This window comes from Bubalus bubalis, chromosome 6 (assembly GCF_019923935.1).
Source record: "Bubalus bubalis isolate 160015118507 breed Murrah chromosome 6, NDDB_SH_1, whole genome shotgun sequence".
Classification (NCBI taxonomy): domain Eukaryota; kingdom Metazoa; phylum Chordata; class Mammalia; order Artiodactyla; family Bovidae; genus Bubalus; species Bubalus bubalis.
In genome coordinates, this window is record NC_059162.1 from 120,138,038 (window position 1) to 120,149,771 (window position 11,734).

At 60.6% G+C, this 11,734-nt stretch overlaps 1 protein-coding gene across 2 annotated transcripts; it reads right to left on the bottom strand.

The window, feature by feature from the left end:
- Positions 1-1,997: 1,997 nt before the first annotated feature.
- DTYMK (deoxythymidylate kinase) lies at positions 1,998-10,767 on the bottom strand. Of its 2 annotated transcripts, XM_006077113.4 has the most exons (5): positions 10,585-10,761; positions 9,463-9,571; positions 6,090-6,180; positions 4,543-4,740; positions 2,133-2,391 (listed from the first exon to the last, which is right to left on the bottom strand). In XM_006077113.4, exons 1-5 carry the CDS (start codon positions 10,712-10,714, stop codon positions 2,281-2,283), a joined length of 639 nt encoding a protein of 212 aa, XP_006077175.1. In that variant the 5' UTR covers positions 10,715-10,761; the 3' UTR covers positions 2,133-2,280. The 2 variants fall into 2 exon arrangements, with proteins under 2 accessions (XP_044801359.2, XP_006077175.1); XM_044945424.2 differs by lacking the exon at positions 6,090-6,180 and having other exon boundaries at positions 1,998-2,391; positions 10,585-10,767.
- Positions 10,768-11,734: the final 967 nt, after the last annotated feature.

Consider the following 11,734-nt stretch of genomic DNA (forward strand, 5'->3'; position numbering starts at 1 on the left):
GGACGTGGTGAGAACAAGGACGGTATTTTCTGTTTGTAAGGGCTCCTGGGAAGGACCTGGTGGGCACGCACGGCGAGCTCATGGTTCCCAGGCCTGGGCCGGTGGTGCCCTCTGCATGGACCTGCTCTGCGCGGTGCTGGTTCTTGCCTTGTGTTGGTTCAGTTGCTCAGTTGTGTCTGACTGTGACCCCGTGGACTGCAGCACGCCAGGCTTCCCTCCCTTCAGCATCTCCCAGTTTCCTCAGATTCATGTCCGTTGAGTCACTGATGCCATCCAAGCATCTCATTCCATCACCCTCTTCTCCTTTTGTCTTCAGTCTTTCTCAGCATCAAGGTCTTTGTTCCAGTTAGCTCTTTGCACCTGGTGGCCCAAGTATTGGAGCTGCAACATCAGCATCGGTCCTTCCAGTGAATATTCAGAACCGGTTGGATCTGCTTGCAGTCCAGGGGACTCTCAACAGTCTTCTCCAACACCACAATTTTAAAAGCATTAATTCTTCAGCGGTCAGCCTTCTTTACGGTCCAACTCACATCTATGCACGACTACTGGAAAAACCACCCAGTAGCTCAGGGGTAAAGAATCCGTCTACAATGCAGGAAAAACAGGTTCCATCCCTGGGTCGGGAAGATCCCCTGGAGGGCATGGCAAGCCTCTGCAGCATTCTTGCCTGGAGGATCCCATGGATAGAGGAGCCTGGTGGGCTGCAGGCCCACAGGGTCGCAGAGTTGGACATGACTGAAGCTGCTGAGCACCCTTTCCCTCATGTGGTTTGTGTTTAAAGCAAGACATGCAAGGAGGTCACTCTGTTGCTCCCTTAAGGGTGTGGAGTGGCCATGGTGCTGGGCATTTGGCAGTTCCCTCAACAGCACCCTTTTGGGTGCCTAATGCCTCAGCTGGTCACCCCCAAGTGAGTCACCAGGAAGGACTGAGCAAGGCCGCTTGCCATGCCCAGGAGGTCCTGGTGGGAGTGCTGGAGCTACGCTGAGCCCTTCTACTCCCTGCCATGGCGGGTTCACGGGGACCAGGGCCAGACAGGAAGTGCTGCGGCCGGAGCCCGAGGCCTGGCTTCTAGAAGCAGCCCGTTTGGCTTCTGGAGCCTCTACACTCTGGCTGAGGCTCCTCTTAGGACCCTGGAGGTCAGAGGTCAGCAGTGCTGTCCCCAGGGCCCTGGCTACTTCCCTTGTCCAGCTCCCACACCCCTGGCCCAACAGCCCACATGCACACACACCACACACAGCATCATCTCCCCTGACCAGACCCTTCTGCCTCCAGGGACTGCGGGGCCTTGTCCTAACCTGGGCCAGTGGGCTCCTCATCAGGGGCCTCCCACCCAGGCCTGTGGCCTCCCTGTCGGCAAGCCCTCAGGACCCCTGCCCATGCTGTGTTTTCTCCCCCCAGCATGTGGCCTCTTGTGTGAAAGGTCAGAAGGCAGGTCAGGGGTCGCCCACCATCCCTGTGGATGCCCTCAGGACTCTTGAACACAATGGTCCAGCTCCACGTGTGGCTCCTAACTGCTGCTGCCCTGACCTCAAGCATGTGCTGCTGGCTGGCTGGACGCACCCGAGGCTGGCCCAGCGCCCGCGGCGGGGCCCTGTGAAGCAGACACATGGCCGTCCAGGTGCAGGGACCCGGGCCCCTCCGTCCTTCCCCGAGGGCTGGGCTGCCCCTCCTGCCCAACCCCATGGGCGGGCAGCCTCCTCTGTGCAGCTGGGCTGGAGGGGGGCGCCCCTGTTGTGCAGGAGCAGGGCCTGGGCACCTCCGCCACGCAGGGGGCACGTGGGCCTTCCCCCAGCTCCAGCCCCTGGATCTGTCACATGGTCTCGTTCTGCTTGGGACCCAGTCTCCGGCCCACACCCTGGAAGCGCTGAGCCCCGGGGCGCCCTGTAGACAGGGACCCTGCCCGCCTCCCACTGCAGGGCTCGTCCTGGAGTAACTGTGGGATGGGATGCAGAGGGTTATACAGCTGCGTCTCCCATCTCAACAGAAAGACTAGCATGTGCCAGATGCATTCAGATGAGACAGATGCTGCCCTGACACAGCCGGGCCGGGCCCCGCAAACTAAGACACGGGGCTGGCACTCAGCCCAGGTGCGGCCAGGCCAGGCCGACAGCACAGGGGCCCCCAGCTGCCACTGCTGTCTCCATCTGTCTTTATTGATGATGCCTGAGGACACGCTGAGGGTTTCAGCGGCCCCGATAGGACCTCTGGAAGCAGCTGTGAGACCTCGGCGAGGAAAGCACAGTGATTACAAGCGTCTCTGGGGCACAGGGGGCCAGCCTCCTACGCCCACAGCTGCCCCAGGGGCCTGTGTGCGGCAGCCTGGATGGCGTCCTCAGACAGCGCGCGGATCTCCCGGTGGACGTCCTCGATGCTTCTGGAGGCGTTGACCATCTGTGCGGGGCGGGAGACACAAGGTGTTAACGTTCTCAGTGCATGGGCTAGGCCAGAGGGCACGGCTTCGGCTCCTCACCCCCCAGCCTCACCAGGGGCCCGAGCTGCCCCGCGCTCCGTGGTACCCCGTGGCACCCTGGTGCCAGCGGCGGACTTGGTGAGGGCAGCCACCCCCTCCATGCTGCGACTGGACCGCCCGGAGCCCCAGGCAGGTCCGCGTCCACTCCTCCCCACCTGCAGCCCCACTCCTGAGACCCTGCCGCCCAGGTGAACAGCACGGGACCCTTGGTCACCAGGAAGCCAGCCCGTGAGGAACCACTCTCCGCCTGAGAGAGGGCCACGTACTGGGCACACAAGGCGGGCATGCCTGGGACCCCTCCTTTGCCAAGGCTCAGCCCTGGGGGCGCCAAGAGCCTCTCGGCAGCCGCGGGGCAGCACGCTCTGGAAGAGCCCCAGGAACAGAGGCCCTCAGACGACGGCAACCGCACGCCGGCCTGAGGCCTCCCGCGTGACCTCGTGTGTGGCGCCCCATGGCCTTGCCACAGGGTGGAGCCGGGGTCACTGCAGACACTGGGCCGGGGAGGCCCAGGATGAGCCCCAAGACCGTAACATGCGGAACTGGAAAGGGCCCCAACGTGAAGGGGCCTCCCGGAGGCCAGACCCGGGCAATGTGGGCCTCGGACAGCTGGGAAGGCATGTGCTGGGGAGGGAGCCCTGCACGCCAGCCTGTGGGCCGTGTGGTTTCACGTGGACCCAAAACCCCTCCTCAGAGGAACGCAGAGGGACATCACCGTGAACCACCTGGCCGAGGTGGGGGAGCACGGCTGGAACGCAGAGGACATCACCGTGAACCACCTGGCCGAAGTGGAGGGGAGCACGGCTGGAACAGAGGTGCTGAAGGTGCGCGCCCCGTGACCCGGCAGCGACCACCCAGCAAAGGCGATAACCTGACCCCAACCACGAAGCAAGCCGAGGCTCAGCGACGAGGAACCCGTGGGCTTCAGAAACACCGAGCTGAGACTCTCAGAGACAGGAGACCAGCAACAAGCTGGGCACCATGTCCGTGGTCACACAGGTCAGTAGGGAGGACCCGGCATCCGGGCCACGGGAGAGGTCCCGTGTGAACAGCCCAGGCCCACACAGGACGGCGTCAGGTACTGAAACTTATCATCAAGCGGTTCCCGGAAGGGTTTTCTCTAAGTCTGTTACTGCTTTAAAGATGTGTGTGAAAAATACCAAAGTAAGCTTTCAGATCAACAGAAGCTGAGACTCTACGAGGGGACCTGCCCTACGAGGAGCATCAGCGAAGCTCCTAGAGCTCTGGGAGCCCAGCTGAGAGGACAGCTTGGCAGAAAGGCAGCCACTGACCTCTCCCTCCCCAGCTCCTGATGCTGTGGTTTCCTGTCTGGGTCTCAGCAGATGCTGAAACGCAGTATAAATCATGGATAATCTGCACCACGTACAAGTACTTAAAAAAGAATACCAGAGCGGGAGTTCCCTGGTGGTCTGGTGGTTAAGGCTCTGCACGTCTGTTCCAAGGGGCTGAGTTCCACCCCTGCTCGGGGAACTAATATCCCACATGCCGCAGGGCATGGCAAAAATAAAAAATTTGTGAGAACAAATTAAAAAAAAAAAAACGAAAATGAAGAAAACCAGAAAAATAGAGAACTCTGGCATTCAGTAGCTGATAGAAGCATCACAGTTGAGGCCCCACACTGCAGCCTCTGCCTGGGGAAAACTACGCCCTTCCCTCCAGCCCTGAGCACCCCGAGACACACGGCAAGGTCAGGGGTGTGCTTTAAACCTGAACGGGGAGCCCTGGCCACACCACTCAGCAGGGCAGGGAGACGCGTGAGCCCAACTGGCAGGTGTGCGGCCCGTTGCAGCCATGGACACTGGCTGCAGGGAGGCTGGAGATGGGCGGGGCCGGGAAGTGTCCTGAGGTCATGGGGACCATGCCTGAGGTGGCAGCTAGGGCGACAGGAGAGGCCCCAGGCCCGCGCGGCCCAGGGCTGGAACCATGCCGAGAGCCTGGGAGGTCCCTTGTTGGACCCAGGCACGCAGGAGCTGCCGCACCGCGGCCCCAACTCCCCTGCCCTGGCCTGGGAGCGGCCCCTCCTGCACCAGCTCCAGGGCCCAGGCGGCACTCACCTTCCAGGGCAGACTCGGGTCTGCCAGGAGCTGCTGGAAGCGCTGCAGGGCGCGCTGCTGGAAGGGGCCACTCTCGTAGCGCTCGCGGCCAAACTCGCCCCGCGCCGCGGCCTCTGCGAGCTGCAGCTGCAGGAAGACGACCAGGTCGGGCTTGGGGAGGCCCACGTCCGGCTGCTTACACCAGTCCAGGGAGAAATTCTGGGGACAAAGAACCACCCTGAGAGGGAGCCAGCGTAACGCGGTCTCGTTTCTGGTTCCAGATTCACCAAGAAGGGGGAGAGGGAGCTGGGATGTGTGGGGAGAATTCTCATGTGACAGCGGGCGCCCTTTAGGCTGCGTGTGGTTTCTCTCTTGGTTCCGTCCACGGGGCGCCCAGGGCCCAGGGCCCCACACCCTCCAGCCACGCGGCCCCCGCCCTGAGGAGAGGAGGAGACCCTCGCCAGGGCCCCACGTGCCCTCTGCGGCACGTCTGCTCTCCTTCACCCTAATTCTAGGAGCAGTGTTTCCATTCTGGAGGAAAACCCAGGATACGTGTGACCCGGGGCCACACCGAAGCCTGAGGGTTAGAAGCCATCTGTGGGCTCAGAGCCCCGAGCACAGGACGAGGGCAGCTGTCCACCCTTCCCAAGCCTGTGTGACGTTCACAGACGGAGCCGAGGGGCTGGTACCTCGGGAGGATTCTCCTAAAGGAGGACCCAGCTGCTTGTGCCGGAAGACAGGCAGAATTAAAGGGTCAGCATTCTGCAACCTTTTGTGAATTAACCACGATCAAAGACTGTTATAAGACAATCTGGCACAGTGTGCCTCTGGACAGGAGCCTTGCGAACATCAACAAATGTTTAAATAGAAGGAAAGAGAGACAGAAACCTACATATTAAGAGTGTCAAGGGACATTTGAAGAATGGACTTTAATTAGCCCAACTCTGGTTCAACCTAATCATAAAAATCTAAGGTGAACAAACAGCATCTGGGCGCCGGGACCCCTGAGCACGGACTGAAGGACTTTGGGGGATGGCTGCCCACTCGCCGGGGTTGGGACGAGGGTCTGGAAAGCGCCCCTGGGGACGTGCACCAAGACGCTCACGGCGGCTGATGCTGTGTCTGGTGGGTCACGGAGACGAGCGCGCTGAGGCGGGTGCTGATGCTGGAGGCGCCCTTTCTCTGCTGGGGTCTGTCTGAACATCCTCAATAAAAGGTAAGACAAAGGGCCGTGTGGTCACACGGGCCATTGTACCTGTGAAACAGCAGCTCCCTGGAACGGGGGCTCAGGAGAACAGCACCCCATATACTCTCACCGTCTCTCCTGAGGACAAGGCACTGGATGAAACGGGTCTGCCCACCGACCCCTGCGTGACTGATGTGAAATGTTTCAGCCGAGTCAGAACTGCAGCCGTGTCTGCGGGGACAACCCGCACTTACAGAGGCTGCTCGTCCTGTTCAGGTGACCGGGAGAACGGGACCATAGAGCCCTGGGGTGCTGACACGGAGCCCATGAGGACTGCTGAGTCCACACGGCGCAAACTACACGCGGGCCGAGTGGCACTCACCTCCTTGGCGCTGGTGAAGGCTACCCCGGAGAAGGCGTATCTGTCCACGACCAGGGTGACGCCCTGGCTCAACTTCTCCTTCATTAACGGCCTATGAGAGAGGGAATGCCTGTGAGCCCTGGTCCCAGCTTCACAGCTCCTGAGACTCAGGCTCAAAGTGTCCTGCAGACACAGAGCAGCTCAGAAAGCAACGTGAGGACAGGGCTGCACCCAGGCAGAGTGTAGCCGGACTTTCACTCCCCAAAGCTCTGATCTCTCCCCCACGAGGCCACATGGACAGCCCAGCAACACCAGGCACAGAAAGGCAAGTCCACCAGGGGCGTGAACACAGCTGGTGCTGGCAGAGGCCCAGGGGCAACTCAGCCGTCGGGCACAGGGGGCCAGGCCCTGCCAGGAAGGGAGAAGCCGGAACAAGGGGAGGGAAGGGTGGGCGCGGCCAGGAGGGGATGACAGATGCCTGCGCTTCCTCCTGAGAGGGGGCCGAGGACGCCCTCCACGGGGGGCCCGGGGTCTCAGGAAGACGGGTACAAAGGCCGCCTCTTGCCAGCAGCACGGCCCGCTGATGACCCGTGCCAGAGGAGACGGGCTGGGGGTGCTGCTAACAGGGAGAGGGCTCCTTACTGCACCATCGCTCCTGAGTGCACACTGCTGACGCTCACAAGCTCCAGGGCCTGCAGGCAGGGCGCCCCCGACGTGTCACCGGCCAGGCCGAGCAGAGCAAGCAGATGCGGCCTCCAGCTAGCGGACGGTGCCCGAGGCAACAGGCGCCCGCTGACCTCGGAAACCAAGGGCGCTGTGCACCCACAGCGGGCAGCAGGGAGCTTTCTGCACGGCTCTGACTGTTGGAGCCGTTTCGTGTCTTATGAAAAACTGAGATCAACAATGGGGAGCAAAAACCCAAACTATACACAAAGTGAAAGGAACCTACTCGGATCCCAAGGGAACACACAGCAAGAGGGAAAGCGCGTCTGGGACGCGTGCACACAGCCCTGTGTCCTGCTCCAACCACTGAGCGGTAGCCACCCTCCAGGCTGAATGCAGACGCGGCAGCGGCCCTGAAACCACCCCACGGCGTCCTGGACGCAGCAAGCCAGCAGAGCCCAGCAGAGCCCGAGGTGCCGGGCGGGACAGCAGGCATCCGACAGTCGTGCACCATGTGAGCGTGCGCCCCTGAGCAGAGGTCAGCTGCTCAACACCTCTCCCACCAAGAGGAAGGCAGCGGGTCTCAGCTACCGCGGAAGGCGCGAGCACCAGAACCGTCAGAGGGACGGAGGAGCCAGCCTGAAGGGCTCCTGCAGGCCGCGTCTGAACAAACGGAGCAGCAAACAAGGAGCAGCAGAGGCCGCCCCCGAGCCTTTGCTGACGGCAGACGGCAGGCAGGAGCAGGAAGGCTCCACACGGAATCCAGCTGGCCCATGCCGGAGGGACGCAGGCGTCAGAAAAACACTAACCGCCTCAGACAGGGCTGCTGCGTCACTTCAGTCATGGCCGACTCTGTGACCCCAGGGACTGCAGCCCACCAGGCTCCTCTGTTCATGGGATTCTCCCGGCAAGAATACCGCAGTGGATTGCCATTTCCTTCTCCAGGGGGTCCTCCTGACCCAGGGATCGAACCTGAGTCTCTCATGTCTCCTGCAGTGGCGGAAGGATTCTTCACCACCAGTGCCACGGCCAGCCCAGCGGTCAGGTTGACGGGGTTTTACACAGGATTCTCAACGGGAGGAAGCCGCCGAGTGGGAGGGCGGGGCCGGCAGCCCCGAGGGCTCGGGGGGACCGCAGGGACACCTCAGTGGGCTCGCAGGGGACATCCTGCTCTCGAGAGGACCCACGTCACTTCTGTGTACTGCGCCAAAAATGCAAACCCAAATCCACTCGGGGAAGAAACATAAACCCAGTATTTCACTAACAGCCTGCGAACTTTGAAAAGAGAGTAAGGGGTAGAACAGATGTGACCACACATTGCTAAAGGGGAGGCTCGGGAAGGTGCTGCTGAGCTGCTGCAGAAAGCAAGACAGAACGCTTACTTCTAGGAATAAATCCTTGGACGGCCCTGGAGCACTGGCAGGTTCTGACAGACAGGGAGGAAGTGGAGGCGGTACCAGAACACAGCACCGCAGGCGAGAGGCGCTCTGCCTACGACATTGCCCAGGAAGCTCCAGCTGAGATGCTGAGCAAGACCAAGGTCACACAGCTGGCGGACGACGGTGCCAGACAGCGACCCAGAATCCAACCTGTCAACCAAGGGCTTCCATGGGTCAGAAAAACTGATCTGATGGGAGTGGCTGGGGTGACCTGAAGGGGACTTGTGGCAGAACAAACGGGCCAGGGTATACAGGCCGGCACGCCTGGGCAAGGCCGGGGCTGAGGAGGGGAGCGGTCCTGTCCCTCATTGTGAACTGATCTGACGTTATTTTCTACTAACACACAAAAAGCATAAATCAGAACACCCAGATCAAGAAACCCTAGATGTGCTAAAGATTATAAATATGGCCTCACTGGGACTTCCCTGGTGATCCCAATGAAGCAAGATGGTTAAGACTCTGCGATTCCACCTAGAGGGCACAGGTTCAATCCCTGGTTGGGGAACTAAGATCCTACAAGCCTGAGTGCAACCAAAAAGAAAATTAAAAACAAATAAACCTGGCCTGCTTTTCCTCTAACACGTAGAAGGGGTAGGCCTTTCCAGACAAGACCCTGGCTCAGCCAAGGCCAGAGGGAGCGGTGCCAGCCTGCTCGTGGGAGGGCGCCAGGCACAGCCCCTTGCGTGCCCACCCGCAGGAATCGCCCCATCCACAGCAGAGCAGCCTTTGCGGACAGCAGGCCACAGGAGCTGAGAGGAGAGCGGAACGCAGACAGCGAGGCAGTTAGGAAGCACGCCATGAGGTGGTCTGCCCGCAAGGACCCTGTTTATTTGTTAGAACACCTCCCGTGACATACGTGTTACTGACACACACGTGTGCAGACGGGAACAGGTGCGCCTGGCTCTGTCATCAGCTGTGCTGGGTACAGAGGGATCCCACCAAGGCGATGTAAGACAGAGGGGGCGGGAGAGGGCAGACCCCAGCATCAACTGTCAGTCTCACTTAGTGACTCGTAAAACTGGTTCATCCAAGACATAAATAAGAGAGACTCCGGGTGGGGGGACGAGCTGGGGATGCTCTGTACGTCTCCATCAGCTCTTCTGTGCGCCTGAAACGACCTAACGTCACAAAAGGAGGGGGGTGGGGGGATTAACTAGAGCTCTGGGGAAATGTGAATGAAGAATGTGTAAAGGCACAGCCTCCAGCCTGACTCTCAGCCTCTCAGAAACAAGAGCCCACTGAGTCGCGGGGGAAGTACAGAGCAGGGAGGGTGGCGGGGCCAAGGTGTTTACACGTGCTCCCAGCGGTTCGCGGAGAAGAGAAGGTGCACCGAGTGATCCTCCACCTCACTTTTCTTCTCCAAGTAGGAGCTGAGCAGCTTGCCAATTTCAGTTGATCTTTCTAAAACAAGAGAGAAAAAACACAGAAAATGAGATCAGGCTCGTCATGGACATTAAGAACAGTTTGTGCAGAACTTCTGGCCCCGACCCGTCCAACTTTGAAGTTTATTTTACTGCAACTTTGGACAGGCTCACACCTTTACCCGAGGAAGCGCAGCAGCGTGCAGACACTGGGCTGAACAAAGCTTTAGGAGGAAGGAGCTCAGGTAGGAAGCAGCAATCAGAGGCAGAGCCAACCAAGGGGCGCTGGTTCCAGGATCTGCCTTGACACTAAAAGGACCTTTAAGCGCTGCAGCTGGCTCTTAGTATCCGAGGTTTTCCGTCCCTGCAGCCCACCAACCCAGGACTGCAGAGTCCTGCGTGTTTATTGAAAAAAGGTGTCTGTGTGGACCCGAGCGGCTCATACCTACGTCATTCAAAGGGTCAACTGTATAAGATTTGCAGACTGTCTCGCTTAAAGATTAAAACGATAAATATTCAAGGAAGCATTTTCCCTCCACCGCTGCCACCTCTGGTTTGTAAAACCTGAACTTCTCTTGAATACCTAAGTATTGATGATATTCTTAAAAGCATTTTCAAGACCACTGTTTTACATTAAAACTTAAAAATATGACGCAAAACCACTCAGAAAGTAAACACTCAAGGGCGGGCGGGCGGAGGAACCCCAAAACAAAACGGAGACTTGGGTTACAAAGCAGCACCAGGAAACTTCTGGGAGTGACAGTCATTACTCTGGCTATGAAGACGCATTCTGGGCTGTACACGTGTTGAGACTTACTAAACACAGGACCTGATTGCCTGCACGTCAGCCGCGCGTTAATAACCACAGACGCGTCCGGCCGAGGCTCAGGGGCCACAAGGGCCCGGCCCCTGCGCCCTGACCCGCGGACCTACGAGGGCGGGCCCGGCCCACGAGGCCTTCGCTTCCCACCCTCGGGGCCTGCAGAGGCCCCGGGTCGCGTCCCCATCCCCGGCCCCCCGGAACCCCGCGCTCGCCCGGCCCGCCGCGCCCACCGGGGAAGCGCAGCAGCTCGGCGCGGTGCCCCTCGGCGCACAGTGCGTCCACCAGCTTGCGGCTCTGGGTGCTTTTCCCCGCGCGGTCCACGCCCTCCAGCACAATGAGCGCGCCGCGCCGGCCCGCCATCGCGGCGCCTTCCCGCCACCCCTGCCCCGGACCTCCCGCACTGCGTATTGGCTGTGGTCGTCCGCGGCGCGCACGGGGATTGGTTCACGCGGGCCGGCGTCCGCGGCGCGCGCCGGGATTGGCTCACGTGGGCCGGCGTGCACGGCGCGCACCGGGATTGGCTCACACGGGCCGGCGTGGCCGGATTGGCTGGGACTAGTACAGCGGAAGCGGGGCGACTGATCTGGGAGTGCCTCTGTCGCACCGCCTCTTCCGGGTCAGAATGTCGGTGCGCAGTGTCCCTCGCGGGCCGCCGTCTTTGGTGCAGGCATCCGCTCTTCCTGCGAAAGCACGGGGCTGCAGCCTTGGGGCCTGCCTGTTGCCCACTCCTCGACGGCTGGAATCTTGAGAGCGAGCGGCTCGGCTCGGCTCCCGGAAGCGCTCCGTCAGGGTGGCGGCTGTCGTTCTATGGGCGCGAACACTGCCTTCCCGTCTAGGGGGCCTGTCTTCAGGGCTTCGTGGCCTCCGACGGCTCGTCCCCAGGCACCCTCACGGGGGTTACGACCTCAACCTAGGAGTTTGGTGCGGACAGCAGCGTCAGTCCCGTTAAGTGTTGGGAGCCGCATTTCCCAGAACTTACTCGCACGCTCTAGTTGGCCGCGCGGAACTCCGGAGACGGCCAGAAATGTGGCCGTGGACTTTAGGGCTGCTCTCCAGGGAGTCCTCGAGAAGCGCCAGCTCCCCGGACGAGAGGCGGCCGAGGGGGCTGGGGGCAGCCGCAGACCCCCGCGAGCTGCAGACGGTCCACCTCAGTGTTGGGGCTGAGGTCGTGGCAACCCCCACCTCACTTGTACAAGCCCCTGATTTCGCTGTGACCCAAGACCCCTGAAGTAGCTTTCCGTTTTCCTGATGGGCCCTTGCTTGATGGGGTTGTGGATCCTGGAAGGTGGTCACATCAGATCAGATCAGATCAGTCGCTCAGTCGTGTCCGACTCTTTGCGACCCCATGAATCGCAGCACGCCAGGCCTCCCTGTCCATCA

Excerpts from the sequence above, each read along its gene's own strand:
- DTYMK (XM_044945424.2), bottom strand. The coding sequence starts at position 10,714 with ATGGCGGGCCGGCGCGGCGCGCTCATTGTGCTGGAGGGCGTGGACCGC. Across the intron at positions 4,741-9,462 it reads GCGAACCGCTGGGAGCACGT|AATTTCTCCCTGGACTGGTG; the intron begins GTAAACACCTTG and ends CTTTGTCCCCAG. Across the intron at positions 2,392-4,542 it reads ACCCGAGTCTGCCCTGGAAG|ATGGTCAACGCCTCCAGAAG; the intron begins GTGAGTGCCGCC and ends CGCCCCGCACAG.